Below are 25,031 nucleotides of genomic sequence, written 5' to 3'. Positions count from 1 at the left end.
AAATTGCGCTCTGTCTTCAGAGAGGAGGTGTGTACTAATAAAAATAGACAGCAAGCTCAGCGACCTAGCCTCATACGAGGCTGGAGAGGGCACAACGGGCCTACTGTTTGGAGATGCCTTTGCCAAGTAAATGGCACAATTCATCAGGACTTACTCCGCCCTAGAGAAGGCACAGAGCTCCATTAGAAGGATATTCCCTGGACTGGTTTTCGCAGGGACTGGGCAGCAAAAGGGTCGGGCACCCGGTCACTTTGGCTCACAGGAGAGCAAGGACCCAGGGCACAGTACTGGGAAAGTCGTTAGCAAGATACCTTCTTCCCGGCCAGAGCCCGCTTCCCCAGGAATTTGAGAGGGAGAGGTGCCTACAGGCAGCAAAGTACAACAGGCGGTGAGTACCCTAAAAGGTGATTGCCCTGAAGGTGGGAGGCAGGACGCTCTTTGTTTTGGCATGCATGGCGCGAGTTATCCAGCGATGCATGGGTTCTGCAAGCAGTTTCAGGCATGCAACTAGTATTTGTAGGCAACCCCTCACACAGAGAGAAACACCAGCAATGTTCATGCCCCGGGAGGAGCAAGAGCAGCTCTGCACACGCCAAATTGCAAACTCTGGCATACAAAGGGGCGATAGAGCGGGATGTGCAGATAAGGGTTCCTCAGCAATAGGTTCCTGGTTCACAGGGGAGCGAAGGTCAGGCCGGAAATAAACTTGAAGAGTCTAAACAAGTGGGTTATGTACCGACACTACAAGATGGAGGGGATACACCTTCAAAATGTACTCGGGACAGGGGACTTGCTCGTCCGATTAGACCTGAAAGATGCATATCTTACCATTCCGATAGCGATAGAACATCGGAATTGCCTCAGTTTCAAGTGGGGCGCAGAGATCTGGAGGTTCACGGGCCTTCCTTTCGGCCTAGAGTCTGCACCATGTGCTTATATTAAAATGATGCATCCAGTAACGAAGGCAGCCGCCAGGAATTTTGCAACTCGCTGCCGCCTGTATTGGAGACTCCTGGTCGCCTTCCACCATCAGTAGCTATGGTGCGGTGTGCAAGCGTTGGGCCATCTACTGCACAGGTTTCGGTGTACATCCTGGTTAGGCCCCTTTAGTACACATTCTAAACTTCTTAGCGGAGATGTTCGGGGAAGGTTGTGCCTACAGGACAATCAGCGTCTACAGACAATCAGCGTCTACAGATCGGCTATCTCAGCAGGCCATGATAAAATGCAGGGTAGGCCAATGAAAGGGGTTTTGGGGGGTAGACCTTTAGCGGTCACAGTTATCAAGGAAACTAGCCATGCTTCTATGCCTAGTTGCATGCAGGAGAGTTCCGGACGTGAAAGCGCTAGAGATACGACAGCAAGATCTATCCAGGGGGAGTAGCCTTCAACATGGCAAATAGGACCAAGTCAGATTTGTCGATTATTTCCTACCCGTACTTCCCAGATAATAGCAAGCTGTGCGTAGCACAATGTATTAAAGCATATGAGGTTGCCACAGCAGAAGTAAAGCAGAGAGGTGTTACCCAGCTTCTAACTGCACACAGGAGCCCTTTCACACAGTAGCAACAGCTGCAATTGCAAGATTGGTTAGAGAAGTAATGCACTGTCCAAGTATTGATTTGTCTCAATTTGTGTTACGCTCACCTGACTCCCACGGAGGCGCTGGCCTGGTTCGCATAGCTGTGACCTCTTCTAAGGTGATGCGCAGGGTTCGGAACACGGACTGGACCGGGCCCCCAAATCTGGCCTGTCTGGCTCGCAGAAGTATCCTTCTGTGGGCGAAAATAGGGGATTAACTGTCTGCGGGGTAATGCAATCGGCCTCCCACTTTCCCCTCTCACCCTCCTTGAAACCTTTCTGTGATTTCTCGTAGCGTCTCACCTTAGGGTCTGGAAGGACGAGCTCTGCATCCTGCTTCTGATGCAGGGGTGCGTTGGTATCCAGTTACTTCACTGGATTTTCGGATTGGTGAGAACCAAACTTGCTTGGCTTCCAGGTAAGTTTTTTGATAAGAGGTTCCCCTTGTGTCCATGCATTAATGTACTAATGCTAGTGTCTTTTTCCCCCATAGGGGCCGGGATACGGAATGCCGGGGAACAGGCACCGACCCGAGATGAGAGGTGAAATCCTTGTAGAAATCAGGTAAGTCTTTAATGAGCGTTTTTTGGTAATGTCTTTTCATTCGCTCATTAACGCTGATGTCTCTTTTTCCCCTTAGGGGCCGGGGTCCGGAAATGCCAGGATGCGGCGCGGACCCGAAATGAAGAGGGAATGAATCAACAGGTAAGTCTTAACATGGAGATTTAGCTTTCCTTGTTCCCTTCTCTCTCTCTCACCTTTTGTTCTGGTCTTTTTCTCCCTAGGCGCTGGGGCGTGACTGCGAATCCGGATGATCGCTGCTGAACATGGAGGCGCCCTGTAAAGGTGAGTGGAATGCGGCGCTGCAGCGATCGACGCAATTAGCTTTTAAATTAAAGTCTTCTTTTTCAGGATTGTCGGCGAGATGTCTCTGGGATGCGGATTTAGCAGGTAAGGACTTTTCCTTCTTCTGTTTTCTTCTCTTCCTTTGCAGGTGATCCAGGATGCTGGCAGAAGTCAGGATGCAGGAGCAGACACGGTGAGCGTCCAGCTGCTAGATGCAGAACAACGCGAAGCACGTGTGGCTGTTCGGGTGGGGTTTAAATAGCCTTGGAAGAAGTTCCAGGTATGTATCCTTCCTCCAATCAGGTATGTATCCTTCCCCGACCACACCCGGATGGTAAATTAGTCCCACAGGTAAAGTAGTTCCTTTCAGGCCTCAAGGAGGCCGGGATCCTGCAGCATGGTCTGCATCAGGCAAGTGCACCCAAGCACTCCCATAATGAGCCTGGCGTCATAGGCGCCAGGACACTGGCCAAAGGGCCCCTATATGGGGTTGCTGGGTCCTTCCTTGGGGACTGGATGTCCGCTTTCGGGGACGCAGGGCTTGAACCGGCTCCCCGGGAGCGGGCATCATGACAATTTGGCGCCCATTCAGCAAGAGGCCCGATGGCATCTAGAACGTTTTCTGCAGGAGTGACTTTACAAGATATCATGAAGCCTACCGATTGGTCTAATGAATTTAATACCTTTTCTTTCAAGCCTCTCTCTCAGACAGCAAATACTGTGATTGACAGCTCTGAACAAGCCTAATGCTCGCCTCCTGTCTGGACATAGAATGAAGATTGCCCATGCTTTAAGCACAGGGTAGTCTTGATTCTATTAAAGACAAGGAGGCAAGCATTATATTCCACCCCGATTGCTTAAGGGGCCGTATTGCTAAACTGTATTGATGAGTTATGTATGTGCATGAACCACCCTTATGATAGCCCGATAGCCTCTCTGTTTCAGGAGATGAGCAGAAGGCGACATGAGTGGAGGTAGGAAGAAAGATGTTGAGTAAAGTCTAAGAGGAGCACTCTTCACCGTAGGAGACACAGAGTTCCGGCGCAGTGGATTGTTCAAGTTCATCACTTGGTTCAAGTTGACTGTTGCGGTTTCAGTTAAGGTGGTGTTCACTGCCAAAGAAAGAGGAGTTGGGCTGGCAAGGGGGATGTACTTGTAGGCAATGCCAGAGCCCGATTGGGCGAATGGACAGCGCAGGACTACCCAATAACCGAGGATTGGTAGTTTCTAGAGACATTTTCCTGAAGATTAAAACTTTACTACCCTTTTTTGGGTTTTAGCCTCCAGGGGAGCTTGGAGGAAACAAACAAAAAAATTAGTGTTGACAAGTTTTAAAAAAATTAAAAAACGCTATACATTTGAAATGCTGTGGAAGCAGCAATAAAGAAGCATAATGCTTGCCGCCTTCTTGTCTTTAAAAGAATCAAGACTACCCCGCGCTATAAGCATGGGCAATCTTCATTAAGAAAGCTCATCAGTCTAAATATGGTCTTCTTAAGGGTAAAGGTTAGCGGTGGTAACTAGATCAACTCAACCCAGAGTCAGTTGTAACTTGATAGTTATATTAAGAACAGTTTTAACCTTATTTTTCAGAATTACCTAATTTCAATCTCTGTATGAAACCAGTTAGTACAGGTATTAGGTATGAAGGAGAGTCCCTTTGTGACCAAGGATAGTTCCCCATTACAGAGTGCCCGGTCTGACAGATCAAGATTTTAGTATCTGGGTTTACCTCGGGTATGCCCGGCTCTGGGTTTCAAACATTCCTGGCGACCCTTGGTTCGGGTAGTTTTGGGCATCTCGCCTCCAGATATTTTCAGGATCAGATATCATACATGCAAAAAGACAAGTATCAACACTGACAAAGTAGTTGAAGTGCCCATGGTCCCATTATCAAGAATAAAAAACGTTCACATTTCCAGTAATAGTATGGCTGCCTTAACATGCTCAGCAACAAAAGGTTTGTATTCCTATAGACAGATACGGTCAGTTTCAGATGCACAATAACTCATGACCAGTGTCCACGTTTACATCAAGTGTGGTTTTTGTTACAAAGCTAACACCAATCCCAGCATAAAACGCCCTTTAATAGGCACTGCCTTGTTCAAGTAAAATGCCTGTCACTCAAACTTCACTGCAATTGGTCTGCCTCGGAATTCTTAAGTGTGTGGGGAGGGGGGTATAAATGCAGAGGTGAGTGTAAAGGTGCAATGTGGAGGATTAGAAAGATACACGACAAACGTGCAGCCAAGTGAGGTGTCTGTTCAACTGGCTATAGGTCCAGCAGCAAGTCTTACAGATAAGAGGTATACCTGCAGTTCCTTCTTGGTATTGCTCTTCTTTGTTCCTGTGCCCCACCTCGTCCTGGTATGATGTGGCATTTATAACGTGCCTGTACACAAGTGTTTTTAGGCGCAACAAGACAAGGAGGGGGAAATAAGGGAGATCAAAATAACGATCTTACTAGGTCCAGTGTCATTCAGATCGCGCAAGTGCGGGGAAGAGGAAAGGGGAGAAGTGCCGGAGGGGAAGTTCAGTTAACTCACAAGTGCAGCCAGCGGGTGGCTCATAAGTACTGAGAGAAGGGACTGTAGGGCTGCTGATACAGGCCGTAGGTGCTGTGGAGCCTTGAGGCAGTGTAAGGGCAACTGGACAGGCAGGGGTCTGCATGCAGCAAATGGCTCGATTCTCTCCTGGGGTCACCCTGCTGACATGGCTGCGTCACTACTAGAAACAGGCCACATCTCCCACTCGGCACAGGGCTTGAATCTTTGCTGGCCTGTCCCCGGGTGGGGTGTATACAATGCAGGCAGAGCTTCTGATCCAGGGCTGCACTCTAGGCATGCCAGCGACAGGCAGGGGCTCATATTTCAACCGGGCTGCTACGGCATGCAGCTTGGAGTTTGTATGATGCAGAGCTGCAGCTGGCAGATACAGCCAAAATAACTGTAGCCCTGGTGAGGCTGCTCGAGGCCACAGCCAACCCGTGGAGGGTGTCACACGCTGCTGTTCTCCCTTTATTACTTCTCTCTCTCTCACCCCCCCAAATTTATCATTTTCCAACTGTCCTTGTCTCAGGTAAATTCAATCCGGTTGGCAGGGAGGTCGTGCACATGGTCTTTATTACCAGTGTTCTAGGTGTTCCTCCAAGGTGGGGGAAGGTTAGTAAAGTCCGGGAAGTCACAAAACAGTAAAAACACATACTCTTCAATAAAAAACGCCTCTTTAAACACACTCACTCGGTTTCTTTTTTTTTATCCATTTCAAAATGATCCTCAGCTACTGCCCTCTTATTTGCCCCTTCCATCTCTATTCATAGAAGCGAAGACAGTAAAGCTGTCCAAGACTCTGCATTAAAGGGCAGCGGGTCTAAAAATATCAATTACCTCTGCTCTGTGCTTCTTGCCGAGAATGTCGAGAGAAAAATGCAATGAGTGAAAATCCAGAACTATCATATCAATAGCTTGCATTCCCTAGTGATAAACATCTGAACGTTTTGGTTCACCTAAGTGTATGGTTTCAACAATCAAATATTTAAATATCGATAACTAAATATCCCCGATGAAAAAGGCTCATTTCCCCCCCCCCAAAGGAGTGGGAGATCATACATTATTTTCTAGTAAATAGGATTCTTTAACTTCTACCTACTTTGGATGCTAAATTAGCAATTATAATAGAACAGTCTGAATGCTACAAACTTCTGCTTAATTCTCCTACCCAACACTTCAATCTTTATGAAATTGCCAGAGTCGACTGTAAGGATATGAAAAAAGGTAATTGTACCTTTGCTTTGTTAAACTGTGGTACAAAGACCATCATGAACAGGTCAGGATGTAGCTGCTTGATTTAATAACTTAGAGCTTGCTGTATCTATGAAAAGGAAGAAGGGATCCAAAACGGGCCTTTGAAACAGCTATGAGGAAGCCTTCCGTCATTTCATTATCTTTGCCTACACTGCGGGACTTCATCTTGATCATCTCATTAGTAAGTACAAAACTTGTGATAATGGGCTGCTCCAGAGCAGTAGCCAAACAAGGCAATGTTCAAAGGAAAAATCCTGAAAAACAGCGTGGCTTAATAATCGCAAGTTACTCCAGAAATCTATAGCCATTGCTCATTCTAGATCAATAATGAAAATCACTCAGGAAAAAAAAGTTACATTACCATCTTTTCAAAAACTTTTTAGAAACCGTCATTCTATTTCTACAGGTCTCACTTGGGATGCAAATTCTGCCAAGTAGCCTTACAGAGATCCACATTATAGATAGAAATATCAATGGCAATCTGCAGAGTTTAGGCAGGGGGGAAAAAGTGAGGCCTTAGGAGAGACTTTTTTCCCCCAGCTCAAGCGTTACATCACCAAGAAGATTTGTGACTTCAGCACCCACTAGTAACATTGTGATCGTGCCCTAGACTACTGCAACATTAGCTGCAAAGGTTCAGCAGCGAAAAGCCATTAACTCGCCCGGCCAGAAAACTAGGCAAGTAAATAGCTTTAAGATGCAAAAAAAAACCCTGTACTATTTGCATCTGAAGATCGCCAAGTAATACGGTGTGCATACGTTTAATCAGAGAGTTGGGATAAGAAAACCACAGATCAGCGAGTCCAGCTAGATTACATCGGATGAGATGGCCTTGGAGGAAAGGTCCAAAAGTGCTGCATTGTAAGATTCAGTTGAAACTGAATATTTAAGAAATGATATTGCATTTTTACGGCTATCAAGAGAATGAACTATTACCATTCATCACTGATGATCAGATCAATCATTTCAAAACATAATTCCTTACTAAATTTAAATATATTTTCCAATCCACAGGACCCAAACATGATTTTTAAATGCAGGCCGTGATGACTTGATTTATGTGAGCCTAATAAAAAATATAAATATTAACTATCACAAATGTATCAGAAAAAAATATATATTTGGAATGGGGGGGGCAATACCTGCACATTACACAGCTTCCAGATTAAACATTCTGCAAATATTACAGGACTAAAAGACAATTTTCTTAATACATTGAGACAAGCAAAAGGGCTGGCCATGCAAGCTTACTGTGCATTCTTGCAAGAAAATAGAGGCCTCTCCTATTGCAAGACTTGGCAAAGGATCTTGATTCAGAAACAGGACAAATAATTCATGCTCAATTATAGAATAATCACAAATTTCAAAGCTACTGTGCATGTATGGTCAATGATTAGAGCACAGTTTGGCAATATTGGCTGTTAACTAAATTAACAAAACTACGGCCTACAATGAGATTTCCCAAATTCAACATAGCTCTAAAGCAAATTTGATTTGAATATCAGAATAGTAATCCGAATTGATGAGATTATTGAAAGATATAGATGCACCTCGTTAATCTCGTGAAATTGCATTGCTCAATATCATCAAGTACTATCATGACAAATCCCCCCCTCACCTCCTCATATTCCAAATAATTGGTGAACATTGTTTAAAGTGAGCATCTCAAGTGATGGGGGGCGCCGGGGTGGGAAAGGGGGGGACAAAAGAAAACATTGATATCAATTTAAAGTATCTCCACAATTGCATTACAGCATCCAATATGCAAAAAAGTCACTATTACACCATACATCGTATAAGTTATATATCTTAAACAATAAGTGGATAGAGGAAAAATGTCCTTTTAGATACAGACAGGAATTGGGTACCAACGACATGCTATCATAGGTGCCATCATAGGTGTAGACCACTTCTAAGGTATTGGCAGTCCATTCATTCTTTACAAAAGAAAATAGTGACTCCCAAACTGATAAATCTAGGAATTACAGGACGGTCAAGTGATGACAAAAAGAAGGGGGAAAATGAGTTTCAGTACGATTCAGACAAATTATGAATTCATGGATATGGGTTATCCACCAAATTCCTAATATGGTTGTCAGAACTAAAAGCAAACTCAATAACGAATTTTCAAAAGTATACTGGAAAGTTCTAGATCCTTTCTTATGAACTGGTCCCAGTAACAAAAAAATATTTTCTATGTCCATTTTTGCTTCCTTTTTTAATTTAGCATTTTACAATTAAAAAGTACCCTATGATAAAATGTTCTCAGTGAAGAACATCACTGCCCACAGCAATAAGACACGACTCTAGGCCAACAGTCGCACCCACTCCCCTGACAGGTTGGAGCAAAAGCAATCTAAGCGGCGGCAGAGCGGCGGTGTAGCAACAGAGCTTGGTTTAATGGCCATCATACCCACAAATTATATTCACATATATGAGCTACCAACATAACCTCAGTTTCAAAACCACTTAAAAAGATCTACTCAAAGAAGAAAGGCTTGTAGGTATTAAGGGGGTTAATCCACCCAAAGGGACTTTATAAGACTATATTTGGGCCATACAGAAACGCCAACTCTTAGTATAAGTCTGTACCATTCAAGGTAATGGTAGTGTAGCACAGCAGCAAGGCTTATCGTAAGGAGAGGGTTGTAGGCAAGTATGGGAGTACACATAACGAGTAGCATACATAAGCCCAAAGAATAGAGTTATGTAAAAAGAAGGATATACACACACGCAAGTAAAGAGAACTCTTTAGAAAGATAAATACTATCATAAAAAGCAAACAAAATAAAACCAAAACAATATTTCTTGTAAGTAAATCACAGTATAAAAGACTTATGAAATTACAGTATGCAAGTCTAGGTAAGCAAAACCACTGTTATAGTAAACTTGGGGTTATTCAGTTTAAGGTAGAACACAGAGCCTGCAATTACTTTTTAGAATAGTGGAAAAAGAATTCAGAGGTAATAACTTTGTAATACCTACCTTTGAATTACATAGGTAATTCTAAAAAGTAACAACTTTGTAGTAAAACTATGTATTCTGTTTTGTTTCAAGAAGAATATAATTCGACTACTAACCTTAACAAAAGTAATTGGCAACACTTGTAACTTATTCTACTTCAGGAATAATGCAGTTACACTACCCACAGTAGCAAGTCGGTACACTAGTCACTTTTTTTATTTAAGAATAGTGGCAATTCAAAAAGTAATAACTTTGTTTTTTTAGATTCGTATGATAGAAACAGCACAACATAAGTTACTTAGCAATCATTTAATATAGCCTAGGCTTTAAGAGTCCTTCCCTATCTAGTTTGGAGTCTTTCAAAGTCAGAATGGGGTCAAAAAGGCAGCCACACGCGATCTAAAAGTCAAGAGTTCCTGCAGAAATCTTCTGGAGCAGTTAAGTAACAGTTCTTGTGGGTAAAGGGTGTTCAGGGACTTTGGAGAAGGCTACCTGCATGTGTTCTAGCGTTAGGCCTGCATGAACGTATACTTTATAGCAAAAGATGCAAGAAGGCATCACTCAGATCAACAAATTACTCCCATGGGAAGGCATCGGCATTCATACTGCTTGTCTTTACAACACTCAGATATTGCCGGTCAAGAAGCCTGGCTGAAACACCTATAGATCTTTGCAAGACCTGAAGGCCATGAACCCTCTGCTCAATTCATCCTTCTCGGTTGTCCTCAGCTCAGCTACCATCCTAGCACTTATACCTCAAACTGCAATCCATTTCACAGTGGTGGATTTGCATTATACATTGTTGCTGTACATAAAAACAGCTAATATTAATTAGCTTTCGCTATAGCTGAATCCAGTATACCTGGACTCAGCTGCCACGGAGGCACAATGAATTCACTAATCTTTTTCCCAACAGTTTGAAAAAATTAAAAAATAAATAAAAGTGCTGGTGCAGTATGTGGGCGACTTGCTGCTACCGACACCCCCTTCCGATAAGGCTTGCAAAATTGACACCCATGTATTACTGACTGCTCTAGCTAATGAAGGCCACAAAGCCTTGAAACAGAAGTTGCAACTATGCAGGGAAAAGTTCCTTATTTAGAAAAGGATATTGTAACAAGTCTTCGAGCCATAGTCGCCTCCTGAAAAGAACCTGTACACAAACTTCCAAAACCAGAAACTCACAGAGAAGAGAGCATTTCTTGCAGTAGTAGGCTACTGTAGTCTATGGATTTTGGGTCGTACAGAATTGGGGATGCTCTTATAGTATTATACAAGAGTCAACACTATAGACACTTTGCCAAAGAGGCATCCTCTGATGTAAAAGGGACATATTTTGAGGAGTCTGCTAAGGGTTTACCAGACTCCAGAAGTTTACTTTGTATGGCCATGAAATAAATGGGTTTGCATTAACAAAATCATGGGTTCCACTAAAGGCCTACTGCATAGCACAGCAAAGAACTTTATTCGGGAGCAGCCGGCATCCCACCTTGCTTGCGGTCAGTAGCTGAAGCAGCAATATAGTGAAAATGCGAGAATGTTGCATCAGGGTCTCCCTTGGAAGTAGCTATGCCTCACTCTGCGGCAGCGTCATTATTGGAAAAAAAATACAATGTGTCCTAGGCTAACAAGTATGAAGCTCTATTAAACTACTCCAATATTACCCTGGCCCGATGTCCAATGCTGAATCAGTGTCTTTCCACAACAGAGGATGGCAAACTACACCAAACCGAACATCATAACTGTGTCCCTATTACAGACTCCCTTCACGCCCCAAGGTGATTTAACATACACTCCTTTACACAATATACTTTGTGGATGATTCTAGTAATTGCGGTCAAATGGGTAAATTGGTGGTTTAGTTCACCGTATGTGCCTCAGGAGAAGTTGAAGAAAAGTCAGATATTGCCCACAAGGAACTTCAACACAAGTAGCAGAGCTTGTAGCACTCCATAGAGACTCTTGAAGAACTAGCACAAATACCGGAGCATGCTTCCCCAAATGAGAAAGACCATTGGGCACACAAAGGGTGTCAATTCCACAAGACTCCCCAGAGAGATAAACACGGCTGATTGGCAGCCCCAAAAGGTACCATTCTCTCATTTAGCTTATATCACGGACAAGCACCTATGGGAAAAAGTAGGATGCCCTCCACCCTGGAAAAACAGTGGTGCCACTCACTACTTGAACCATATACTAAAATAACTTCAGACTACACCCAATATACAACATAATCTCCACTGTCTGCACCATCCCTGATCAACAGGGAAGTGGAGCATTAGAATGGAGTTATCAAAGAATAGGTTATCTAAACTTTGTCAAGAGACTGGATTGAAGTGGCCTGATGCTCTTTTGTCATTACTGCTCAGTATTCACAGTACCCTAAACAAATGAATAAAGCTAAGCCAAGCCCAGCCCTACAGATGACCCAATGTGGAGCCTGGGTGGTGATGTAGTCTGTTGTGGGCCAAGTCAACCAGGGAGTGCGCTGGTTTTATTTTGGTTGCAAGGGTGATGAAAGCGGCTGTCGATGAGGTTGAATGTGCTGCATGTGTCTGAACGTTTGGGAGTGGAGGGCTTGTCCAATTATGTGTATATTAGAGTTGAAGTAGTCCCTCGGGGAAATCTCACACAAAACGTGAATGGGGGTGCAAAGTAACAATGCTAAAAATGTCTGTTTGATTGGAGTGGTTGGGAGGTAGTGGACACCTTTGGCATTGCAAATAATTGTATTTGGAGTGGCAGTCTGAGGATGTCCTGGTGGGGGTCTCAATTAAAAAGGCACCAGGTTCAGGACCAATTTGTCGCCATTATTTCTTTGGGCTTTGGTTTCTAGTAAATTAAATCTTGTGAATGCAAAGGCATGTCTATACTCGGTAGAGCCGTGTGTCGGCAGAACACAAGAACATATCCAACCACAGAATCTGTACCAAATGTGTTCAACGGAATGGCCAACAATTCTTTTGCCATATTCTTAAGAGTTAACTTTCAGAAGTTGTTTTGAAATGTCCTCAAGACATCGTCCATCTTAGTTTACAACACTTGAGATTCTGTTCAAACAACCTTCACAGCTTCAAAACCCATTGCCCTTTAGTGGGCCATACAGTGGTCTGCAACAATCAGTACTGACTGACCAGCACTCGGGCGCCGGCAGAATTCCTTAGTGTCACAGCACATTGCCTGCCATGTTCTTGCAAGCTATCTCTGGATGGGCCAGGCCGTCATCTGCTTGTGAAATGTTAATGAGCTTTTCTCAAAACGCACTCAACACAGGAGCTAGGGGGTCTGTGTTTCTTTGGAGACCACATAGTTCCATGTCATAATGCAACATGCTCTCACTACTCTGAGAATCTCCGGTATAAAGATTGACATACTGGAGCCATAGAATTTGGTGACTCCGACTATACTTTCGAAGAGCTACTCGGTCCCTTGAGAAGATGTAATATGTTCTTTTGAGCCAAAAAGGGAGAAAATGTGATATATATATATAATACCAACATAGCTGAAGGATTTTACCTTTTCAATGGGTCGCCTTTCATGAGGCTTTTTTTTCTTCTAACTTGATATTTATGAATCGCTAGCTAGTATTTTTTGTTTATTACATGATATGAATATTACAACAGTATTCAAACATTTCATTAAATTTGAAAACTTATAAAGGCAGAGCATCCCGACTCATTGTTTTAGAACAAGCAAGTGGTCCCCAAATTTAACAGGGGCGAAGTATACTCGTAACCTGGTTTTAAATAGCACAAATGAACACTACTCTGGTCCCTTCAGTGGTGGTCATCTCGACCCGCGTCAGAAATAGTGCTTTGGGAACACCAAGTGGCGATACAATGAAGTGGCAAAAGGGAACAGTGAAAAAAGTATAGATCCAACAGTGAAATAAGAAGGAGAGCTACGAGACTACAAATAAGACTTTAAAATGGCTCACATTAATCTGACAAAAGGTCTCCTCCACAAAGCAAACCAATTGTTAACAATAGGCGACGTACAGCATCCCCAAATGATAGCCACGAATAGAGGAAGATAATAATGGTCTTATGAATCAAGCAGCCCAGTGTATTCCCCCTGGCTGGCCTAGCTGGGCGAACTGAAACCGATCGCCCAACGGTGGGAATCCAATGGAAACTGCACACCTTTAGATACCTAGGAGTTAAAATCTGGCACACACCTGAACAAATGCATGGGGGTAACACTCAGGTCGCGGTACTTGGGCTTAGAAAATCAATGAAGTTCTGGTCAAAACTACCATTATCGGTGATGGGAAGGGCCGCAGTGGTTAAAAGGATAGTACTCCCAAGGTTCCTATACTTTTTTCACAACATACATTACCTCATCCCCATCTCCTCCTTTCAGGTACTAGAAAAACTACTGAGGGAGCTACTATGGAATAACACCAGACTCAAGATATCCATTGATGTACCAACACTACCATACACAGCAGGCGGAATCCAATTCCCAGACCTAGAAAAATACTTCCTGGCTGCACAGCTGAGTCATGTGGCCAAATGGCTGGCGGATGAGTATACCTCCGAAACCAGACTACTCGGGCAACCCGTAGCTCCAGCGAACCTGGAAGAAATACTATGGGTCCCGGTGGGGTGTCTGGGGGAAACCCTGATGTTAGTAGAGCTGGGCAGGAAAGTTTGGGCCAGGACCCCGAGACACGCAAGAGGGGCACACCCCTACTCCGCAGACATACTGATTGCAGCAGGGGTATGTAGGGGGAAAGCAGATCTAGCCCCGATGAGACAATGGGAGAGGCACGGCATCTACACTTGGGGAGACACATATGAAGACGGGGCTTTCAGCGAATTTGAGACCATGGTGGCGAAAGAGGGTCTACCCAAAGGCCAATTCCTAGGGTACAGAAGAATCAGAGAGGGTGCCAAATCGCAATGGAAAGAGTGGCCAGGCGAACCAGAGCTAGACCCACTGATAATATTATGCAACCTAGGGGACGGATGGAAACCAGTGTCTAGGCTCTATGCTCAACTATCGGACAGACTCAAAGCCAAAAGCGAGGCTTTGAAATTGAAGTGGGAGGCGGACCTGGGAGAAGACATCACAGAAAAGGAATGGGAGAGAATCTTAATATATCCCAGAGAGGTGCCGAGAAATGCCTGGTTCAGGCTAATCAAACTACAGGTCTTATACAGAACATACATGACACCAGAGAGGATAGCCAGAATCAACAAGAACACCCCACTATGTCCCTGATGCAACTTCAGAAGTAGCAGGGATGATGCATATGTTCTGGGGATGTCCGAAGATCCAAAACTTCTGGTCCAAAAGAGAGCAGACCTGCAGAAGAGCAGGAGGGGCACGATACAAATGGTCCCCCAAAGAATGTCTTCTGGACACATACCCAAAAATAAGCAAGCTGTGACACATAGTTAAACTTATGGACATAGTGTGTGTGCTAGCCAAATGATCTATAGCCATGGCATGGAAATCTTCCAGGGGCCCGCACTTCGACAGGTGGCACAGAACTAGAGCACTGGTCAGGGGCTGAAACAACGTTATGGGGAGAAGGAGAGGACAGAGCGGGAGGTGAGGCAAGCCCAGCATACAAGGGCTGGAAAACCCTAATATGAGACATGTTCCAACCATTGGATGATAAACCTCCCCGAACTACCCCCCGTCCACGGGGACACCAATAAATCAGACTCAAAACCAAACACCCAGTGAGGGAACTCTCAGAATTATTAGACCTGGCACCTTTCACTAATCCACCATCTGGAAGTTTCCGATGTCCAAAAGGTCAAACAAACAGGGATACGAGCCCCAGCATACTTATGTGGCAAGACTAGTTGCTCAGTTTGTTTATTGTTTGTTTTCTTTCCCATTCCCCCCCATCTCGCTCCCCCTTTAAGTAAACAATGTTCGTTAATTGACTATTATGTAACTGCTGACAGATAAATGCCAATAAAAATATTTAAAAAATTAATCAAGCCATAGACTGAATTGTAATCTAAGTGAGTCACATAAAGCAAGGCTTGTATTCGTGGCAAGAGCAGGATCAACAAGTTTAATAGAGGGGGTTTGCATAGTAATGACGTTAAAGACCCTCAATTAGTAATCAGACCCCTAACCTCGAACTCGATTAAAACCAAACAAACGAAAGACGGTATCAGCATTGGTATACCCATATACCATTAAGTATCTATACAACAAACGTGTATAGACTATTCTATACACGGAAATTAGCATCGCTCCCCATAAAACCATACAAATAAGCATGGTAGAATCCACAACGTGGATCCTCAAATGCTTAATTCCAGTATAAACTCCATCACTGGGTGAAAAATAACCTTCACTGTCCTCGTATCTTGGAATACAGCTGGCCTGAGTAACACAGAAGACGGAATCTGGAAAGCATTTATGCTATAGTATAGTAACATTCTGATTAAAGAAGATCTGACAGTGACCACAAGCCACTGGATCTACAATTTAATCTCGAATGAGGTATACATATGATAAAAGAAAGTTTAAAAAAAACAATTATATAATGGAGATGGGTTATCCAATATTAAGTGATTAGTAAATTGGACAGTACCCCCCCCCCCCCCAACAATAAGCCGACTTGAGAATTCTGCTTCAACCAAGATAACCCCATAGGTAAACTAAATGCTCATATTGCATAAACTCAGTAGGTCAGAAACTGACTGCCACTCAACCCCTAATCATCCAAACCGAAATGTGCTCTCCTATACTCTTGCAAACCCTCGCACTGCACTCTCCCTGCTCCCACCAGGGTACAACATGCTAGGAAAGCCAAAGAGATGCAGGCAATGGCACAGCACTCCTCAATCTTATCTCAGACCACGTAGCCTCTCCCACACAGGTTAACATACATCCTACTACACTACCCAACTAGTTAAATGCTCCCGTCACCTAAACTTCACCCACATCAAGTGCCAGTCATCACAAGCCCTTATCCCAAGTCCCTCCTAATACTACGCCAAGGCCTCCACCCCTATACACCTCAGAATCCTTCAACCCCCTCCCTATAACCTGCAATGGCTGCAGCATCTGCACCCTGACCAAGCCTCTCAATCTTGCTTAATATGAACCACATCCTAACCATAGTGCGAAACCTGCATCCCACTAGAGGATGTCACATCCTTTTTTTTTAAAAAAATGTTTTAATACACATCCCACCATAGGGTTGGAAATTACTGGGAGCCAATTAGCTCCTGCTTGTAAGTAGAAAGTTGAACAAGGAAGGTAAGCACAGTGTGCAGATCCCAAAGTTCTACTTAAAAGTCCATAAAACAGCGTATTAATTTGGCTTCAAGTCCCAATTTATTGGTCACAGAACAGCCGACACGTGTTTCGATCTATCCAGTCGTTATGAAGGCGTAGGTCCAGAGTCCCAAAGAACAGATTTGTATATAAGGCAAGAAAAAGTTTTACCCTCCAGTGGGTGTATTTCGAGAGTAAACAAGAATTTCAGAAGCTAAATGCTCTTGAAAGTTACGGGGTCAAATCCCCATGGCAGAGTAACAGCATCAAATCTGATTTCTCATTTACTCTCAAGAAATACACCCACTGGAGGGTAAAAAATGCCCCTGCCTCATATACAAATCTGTTCTTCACGACTCTGGACCTATGCCTTGATAACGACCGGATAGGTCGAAACACGTGTCGGCTGTTCTGTGACCAATGAATTTGGACTTGAAGCCAAATTAATATGCTGTGTTATGGACTTTTAACGAGAACTTTGGGATCTGCGCACTGTGCTTACCTTCCTTGTTCAACTTTCTACTTATCTGTCCAGGTGTTCACTAGGGGGCACCAGTGGAAGGGTGCCAATGCAGCAGGTCTAAATATCACCTTATATTTGTGGTATCAACCAGGGCACCGTCTACTTACAACCCCCAGATCTTCCTATTTTAGCTCCTGATTGTAGCCTATAAGAGCCTAGTTTACTTGACACATATAGCTGCAGTCACTCACCAAACCAAAAGGTGCCATAAAGCATATCTCTATAACATTAACTCAGGACATTTGTGAGTGTCTAAAGGGAACATATAGTAGACATAAACCGTAATGCATCATACACAATGGACAAAAGAACATAATTTACCCCTCATGTGCAAGTTATTTGTACTTTCCAGTTACTACCTCTTGTCCTGCAGAGGTAGCACCTTCTTACTGGGTGACAGCAGATACCCAGGAGCTGCTTTTAGTTTCAGCTCAAAAAGTCCATAGTTTGATCTCCACCACAGCATTATCGCCTACACTCCAAGCAACTTGAAATCCCACTACTTGGAATACCCTTGCTTGGATCTTGTATTGTCCCATTTACACCATGATCACTAAAATCACCAAACGCTTTCACCTGCCATTGCCACTCCTGCACCACCTCCTCCCTTTTACCACCATGTCACAATAAATATGCAAGACCTACCTGGGACAGAGTACCTCTTCATTATCGCACCACCCCCTCTTCCCCAGCTTTTCCACCTTCCTCCACTGCAGTGGTCTACTCACCCTCCACCCTGGATGACTAGGGCTGCATTTCTAAGAGTTGGTTTCTGAACAACAAGTACCCTCTGACATTTGGATTTTACGCGTGTCCAATATCCCTCATCACTAGCCCATTGTTGCACGTTTACCTCTCAAAACCAGGAATACTTTTGGCGGTCGACCAAACATATGCGAATGACTGAAAGAAAGAACCCCCAGCCCTCCCAAAAAAACTCAGACCACCTTACAAGAAAGCTTCAATGAGAACATTTACTGGCCAGTCACTACTTGCGGTTCATGTGTATTAAATGTGAGCAAACTTTCTAGGCACTGGAGACACGGCCTTGCAATCGAGAGTACTTCAGTCGGGGCTAACAATTTGAACCGTAGAACAGGAGATACATATTAATGTTAAGATGTTGGGGTCAAGAGGGGTTCCAGCGGGTCTGTCTTCAACGTGTTAAGCTATGGGCATTATTGACATAGGAATCCCTCTGAAAGCTAACACCAACATTCGTACGCTTGTTAATGTTCTATTAAGGGCTAGACCCCTCTATGGTCCACACAAAGCAGTGAACTATGGATATATAACGTGTAAGGCGCGCACGTACTGAGATGAAGATACACACTGCGGATGTACAGGCACAGAAGAAGGGGGCAACTTAAACCCGAGGACAAACAATTAGAACAAAACAAAAAAGGGCAGCGCAGAGTACCGTAACCGTGCATATGCCCCGGCCACGAGTACTCACTCATTGCTCGACACCTCCTATAAATGCGACACTTTGCGTGTAAACGGCCGTGGCTTTGTTCACAACCGAACATCCTCATCCTCCGCACGTGCCTCCCTCTCTGACATAACAAATAAATTACGCCTCCACCAAAAAAGGCACCGACACAACCCGTCACACAGACAAAGGCCGTGGAGCGCCTCACAGGAGGAGGCGCCGAACGCAGTGTTGTTCCCCCAACAGACAACCTTACCTGCCACTATGCCACCGCCAACAATAACAAGATCGCCAACAATAACAAGATCTCTCCCTCTAACAAATAGTGTGTGGGTTTAACCTCAAAATCACAGGACTCTCCTCCACTACATAAACGGATTCGTTAATGGCACCTAAGCCCATTGCTAAGCAAACCCCCCCCCATCCCCCTCTAAAAAGCATTGCCACAGGGCCACTCTGCCAGCCACCACTTTTCGCACACACACACACAACAGAGCAAGCCTCTCTTCTGCCCCTGCAACCAAACAACACTCCTCCATGTCTTAATTAACACACGCAATCCTCAATGGACACAAACCCCGCAACCTCACCAGAACCCCTGCCAACCATACCTCTCTCCCACATTACAACACTGGGACTGCCACCAGCCCAAGTTGATTGGGCCCTTTCTCCACACAAGTCTTCGCCTTTTTCCTACTACGCAAGATAGACAACACACTACATGCTTCCTCAATCGTCCTTCCTTCCGCAAGATTATTTTTTCCTTCACCCAATCAATACTGTCAGAATGCAGCCTGTACTTTGCAATCCGACTACCCAATAGGGCCGAAACTTGATGCCCTATAGTTAATCGGTACACATGACAAGGGCTAACACTTTGTCACCTACAAAAGGTCCTCTTAACAACCACCCCCCTCCCCAAAATATCACGGAGAGGGTGATGGGACAGGGGACTGAAGGAGGAGTGGGGAGCAGTGAAGGCCTTCCCCCTTTGCTTTATTATCACAGGGCAAACTTTTCAACACATATCAACAAAGGGCCAGCAACCTAAGACCTCGCGGTTTGGTTAATTGCGTAAGCGGTCATGCCTAAAGACCGCCTTTTTCCTCGCAAAAAATATCTCACCTGCTCCAGAGGCGCCTCGGCTGCCCCGGTTCCACTGTCTTCAGGATCAGCTGCATACGCTCAACGCTGTCTCCCTCCGCGCACTACTTAACTTGTCACATCACAAAAGTGCGCGATCACCATTCCCAATCCATCAGGGCAAAAGCACAGCCTACTGGGACACTGTCTCACCTGTCTCCCGCCCGCAAAGACCCACGCTCGTTCTTCTTGTTGTGGCCTCGGAAGCGACCCCCTGTCTCAGAGCCAGCCGTGTCCTTCCGCCGGGTCATGACCCTCGAATCCCAGTAACTGTTTCCCCTCCGGGGTCATTCCCTTCACTTGGAGTTTATTTCCGGGTAGTCGATGTTCTGTGGGTCTGTTGCCACTGCTACGTTCCCCTCCGCGACACAGCAAAACGAACATTAAAATTGGTCCGTGTCGGTTTGTCTTTTTTTTCCGGCTTGGTGACCTCTAAGCCCCGCCTCTTCCTGGTTACCCCGGCAACCGACTTCAGCGTCCAAAAATGGCGTCCTGGTTGCCAGAGATTCTGTTCGAAACGAACGGACAAGCACCGGCGCCCAGTAAGGATTTCTACCAGGTGCTCGTTACTCAACAAGAGGTAGGTTATCGGGCGGTGGGTTTTGTCACTGTGGTGGACATTCTCACCCCACCCGGTTGGAAGTTCTGTGGAAGTCTTATGGCTTAGCACTGACCAGTCTGTGTCGCTGACTTGAAGGCCCTCCCCAAGTTTTGCCTTCAAGGTTCAAGTTAAGTAAATCTTTTAGTAATTGACTCCTCTTTGCTCTGGCTGCTGCTCCCCGCCCCAAGGTAATATGTATATTTATCGCACCTGTTTGACGCCATAGGCTCCGAGGCAGTGTTGTCATTAACGGCGACAGAGCTGTTCCCACAAGCGAAGAAAGTTTTTGTTGGACGAATCTGCTGGAGTAGGAAAGGTGAGTGGTTTCGATCAAAAGCACAGCATCGGGGTCTTCCAATTGTTTTAATGACATGGACCCCCACGCCTCCTAGTGACTCGGGCACAGAAAGCGTAATAGTTATTCTTATGTGGCCATTTAGGGGATCAGTTCAGGTGCCGACTGCCTTTATTTGCTGTGGATAATAATATTGTGTTATTTATGTATCGCTTTCGCTAAAGTAAAAAAATGCCTCTTGATGTTCTGCTGCCGAAACTTGTCATGCTTTATTTAGGATGATGCCGGAAGCTGTGGACATATACATGTTCTTTGAGCAAGACCCACTCTTGGTTTCCTGTTATCCTAGGAGATTTTTTAATAAATAGCAAGTAAAACGTTTAAACGTGTTTATTATGAGACAAAACCTACTTTTCCAATAATTCTCACAATTTATTTTTGTATATTGTTTGTGCGAGGATATACATGCACTAGCGATACAACACTGTACCAAATTAAACTGCTTGTGACCTAAACGAATGCATACACGTTTCCGCTGCTTTTTGCTTTTAAAGGAAACTATACCACACCAATGCATTCTTGTTGCTGCTATATGGAGGTGGGTTTTCCCAGTTGAACACAAGGGCCCCACCCATTATTTTGACATGGCCTCCTGTTGTACACCATCCTTGGTTCTGGCTGATGCTTTAACTTCAAAATTATGAGTTCAATTTATGAGACTCCATCAGAGTTAATGGAGCCAGGGGTGGGGGGCTACATGTGTATCATTCTGTTTTAGGAGCTGATATTCACATGTAATGGTTAAAACTTAGTGTCTGATAAGCAGTCCTCTTCGTCGTCATCACATTTTAAGTTTCCTATGATACGTGTTTAACTCCATAAAGTGCACAGGGAAGGACTTGGCTGCAAACAAGATAGAGGAGCTCCGTTCTGTGGAGACCCGTGGTCCAAACCCGTCCGCCCTCCCAAGAGGAGGAATCTCTGTGTGCCTAACTTCCCAGAGTCTACAGAACGTTATGTGGGCAGATGTATCTGATTTGCAAGTTGCAGCTTAAAGTCGTCTCTTGTTCGTCCGGGCAACCCAAGACCGAGAAGTAAAACGGTCCAAAGCTGTCTTGTATTTTGCACACATTTCCTTGTTAGGATTATGAGTATTTTGATCGATGAATTGAGAACAATACCCAGTTTGCATTGCATGCTCAAGGAATGCACGCTTGAATGACTATCAAAAATGCATTTGCTAAATTCCCTGTCATTCGTGTGTTCCCAAAATGCGTTTAAAAAAAAAAAGCATCCGACTTTCAGGCTACCCCTATTAATAGACACATAGCTCCGCCCCTCATACCCTCCTCTGTCCCCCACGAAAGGAAGGGCATTTCCCCCCGTAAAATGTGTTAATTTCCAGCACTGACTTTGAAGGTGGACGTCAGCCCAATACAATATTTATGATGTTTACACGCCCACTTTTTTTTTCCTCCAGATTTTCATGATACTTAGTTCTCATTCAGGTTAGCATTACATTGCTTTATTACGCTTAATTTAGTTCCTGCTTGCTGCACTGAGGTGAACAGGAACGTGACTGCTCGAGGTGAAGAACCAAGTGAGAATGTCCCTTTCCATGTTCTTCCTTTGTGCATGCGCCCATCTGCCAGGGATTCCCCAGCGTTCGCTGTGTGAGAAGCTGGACAGCGAGCCAACTTAATATAAAATACACGGAATTAGTCTCACTTCAAATTAATTCACATTTCCTTGGTATTAAAGGTGAATATTTTCCCACTTGCCATAGCACATGTCTGTAGGGATTCCGTTTTCCCTGGACTGAAAGCTCGAAATCGGTAACCCATCGAACGCAGGATAATGTCAACCTGCGCATAACCCACCGAACATGCTGCAACTGCCCTAAGCCCCTTACCTGAAAACCTATCACGAGTAGACCCCATCCTAGCAAAATAAAAACAATGGATTGGTGGATGCTTGCTAACAACCACTGCTCCTAACCTCTGGAACAATATGGCCCAAAGACGTAAAAAGCAACAATAACGTTGACAATTTCAAAAGATTATACCCAGGCGATAGCTTAAGTACAAACGATTTTCAAACCCAGCCTAATACCCCCACCATCATCATTTCATAGGTCAGGCCTCCGCTGCTATCTTATAGTTGAGTGAGAATGAAACATTCTCTGAATAATCTGCCTTTCTTCCCTCTCTCCCCTCACTTGTAAACAGGTAACACTGTATTGTATATCTTTGTCAAACATGTGAGACACTCTACTCAGAATAAACGCAGCTCAAATAGGGGAAGAGGCCCAACCAGGAGAGCCTAAAGACACTGTGCCTTACCATAGGAGAAATATACATTTGCTTATCAGTCTGCTCCGACCCACAAGGACAGTTTAGCACCAAAATACTATCCAATTCTACTTTGAACAAGAGTACAAACATCAACCCCAGTTGTGTTTCTTCCTTGTTGGGTGTCACCAGGGAGTTTGGGCTGTGATGCTGTGTCTCTCTAGACACATGGAGCTAGACTCTACTTTTGGATAACACTTAATAACCGAAGATGAATCCACAAGTCTTTCAACATTTGCCAAAAATATTAAAGCCCTGCTGCTGAGAGCGAACACATCTTAAATAGTCTGTTATATGCAAAGGTTCTTAAATAGTGTGTCCTATGCGAAGGTGCACACTTGGGAAGGTATACAATCGCATTTTAGCCCGCCGTTCCAGAAGAGACAATTCCCCTTTTATGTCAGTATGTCCCCCTCCACAAGGACAGTCCAGCAATGAAATGCTAAGCAATTCTCAGCTGAAGGAGTACTAGCAGCAACTTTGTGTTCCTGCTTTGTTTGGTATAATCAGTCCGGTATGGCTGTACTGCTGTATCTTCCTAGGCACAGACAACCAGCAGTCCACATCTAGATTACCCATAATAATATGAGGTGAAGCCCCAAGTCTTTCAAAATGTACTCCAAAAATGTGAGGGCACCTCAGCTGAGTACTAACACAGCTTAAATAGCCTGTTCTATGGGAAGGTGTCCAGTCAGGAGGGTCTACAATTGCATTGCTTACCATTTGGTGCTGGTCTCCCAATATGGGAGGGACCAGACTGATGTGCATGGCATATTTCCCATCTAGTAAGATACAATAAGCTAAATTGTAGTAGTCCACCCAGAATGTCAAAAATATAATTTTGCAGATGAATGTGCTCTTGACACAGGAGATCCTTTGTGACCAGAACATGTTGATCCATCCAAGTGATATCCTCAAGTTTTTGTAGTACTGGTCTGGAAGAATTTCTATAATGAACATTATACTATGACGTAAAAGTGTATTTTGAACAGAAGAACGTGAATATACCACTATAGGGGCAGTAATTGTATTGTACTTGTCATTTATATAGTGCATTTTGCCATTATTATAGTCTCCATGCGCTGGTAATGGGAACGCTCTCGAAGGACCGAAGTCCAGAGTGCTGAAGGTCATGTAGTAAGAGTAAGATGCACGTGTGCATTTGGCTGCATTTGGCCAAATAAGGCCTAGCAGGGCTGGCCAGGCTCCGGTAGAGAGCAACCCATGTGGCCAGGTATGTGAATGGGTGCTGAGAGGAGTCAGGAGATGGCAGGAGTGCTAGAGACTCGCTTTGTGTTCAGCGTGTCCACATTTGTCATAGGTCTGCACTGCATTCTGATGTCGGAGGTGTTGAGGCATAGTCTGGTGTAAGTAGGCAGAGAATTATGTGAACAGCATGAATGCATTTTGTCATATTCTTTGCCGTATTATGATGTGTGGGTAGCCATGCCTGTGGCCAGCGTCCATCAGAGTGGTGTGTATACATGCCTATCCAAATTTGGTGGTGATTTCTTGTTTGTGCGCCCGCTGAGGTAATTGGCTTTTTCTGTCAATTATTGCTGCTGTGATAAAAGGGTTAGCGACAGTCTATGCTGCAACTATTTGCAACAATGGGAGCACAGGTTGTACTTAGGTTCTTCTAGGCAGATAGCATTGCAATTCTATCCAGATAACGAGTGCGTACTGAACCTTTTCAGTTGTTACCTTTAACATGGGTGTCCCATCCTATAGTTCATACATACGCAATACCTGCCCTTTTCCCCCTCTTCCTTCCAGAGTTATTTAGGACTGGTTCTTGATTGCCTTCATGGTGTATTTTTTTATTTTATTTTTTTTATTTTATTTAAACAGATTGTGTGGTTTCCTTATTTGAAACCTTTAACCTGAGCATGTCCGTTCTTTCATCATGATTCTTCGTTTGGTATACAGTATCTTAGTAGCAGTGCTTGGTAGCATCTTATTAGTCCTGGGTTATGTTGTTGATCTCCTCTGGTTTCTTAAGGATTAAAATCACTAATTTTATGAGTGCTAATGTCGTTTTCATTTTTTCTCCTTCTACAAGAGTTCTCCACCACTCATCGACATTCCTTGTCGTGTAGCTTCTAAGGATGTCCCCCAAGCACTGCTCTCGCTCTTTCCTTAAACCGGTACACTGTAGTATGAGGTGTTTCAGAGATTCTATCTCTCCTTTTTTTTTTTTTTTTGCACATTCTGCAGCTTTCCCTGATGTCAAGCCTT

General features: G+C 44.3%; 2 protein-coding genes across 9 annotated transcripts in view; one reads left to right on the top strand and one right to left on the bottom strand.

Moving 5' to 3' along the window:
- TRIP12 (thyroid hormone receptor interactor 12) overlaps positions 1-19,829 on the bottom strand; it is a 2,051,777-nt gene extending 2,031,948 nt beyond the window's left edge. For 7 of the 8 annotated variants that reach the window (XM_069618297.1, XM_069618300.1, XM_069618299.1 and 4 more), the window contains exon 1: positions 19,700-19,829. The gene's annotated coding sequence lies outside the window, so the exon portion shown is untranslated. The other variant, XM_069618298.1, reaches the window with a different exon arrangement.
- Positions 19,830-19,972: 143 nt separating this feature from the next.
- Positions 19,973-25,031, top strand: part of FBXO36 (F-box protein 36) — a 260,891-nt gene continuing 255,832 nt past the window's right edge. The window contains exon 1 of the mRNA XM_069618305.1: positions 19,973-20,126. Within this exon, the coding sequence (XP_069474406.1) occupies positions 20,031-20,126 (96 nt within the window). The 5' untranslated portion in view covers positions 19,973-20,030. The remainder of the gene's footprint in view (positions 20,127-25,031) is intronic.

The sequence above is a fragment of the Ambystoma mexicanum genome, chromosome 10 (assembly GCF_040938575.1).
Source record: "Ambystoma mexicanum isolate Mex_15411 chromosome 10, UKY_AmexF1_1, whole genome shotgun sequence".
NCBI classification, from domain to species: Eukaryota; Metazoa; Chordata; class Amphibia; order Caudata; family Ambystomatidae; genus Ambystoma; species Ambystoma mexicanum.
Note: the sequence above shows the minus strand (reverse complement) of the source record. Positions and strands in the feature narration are given on the sequence as shown.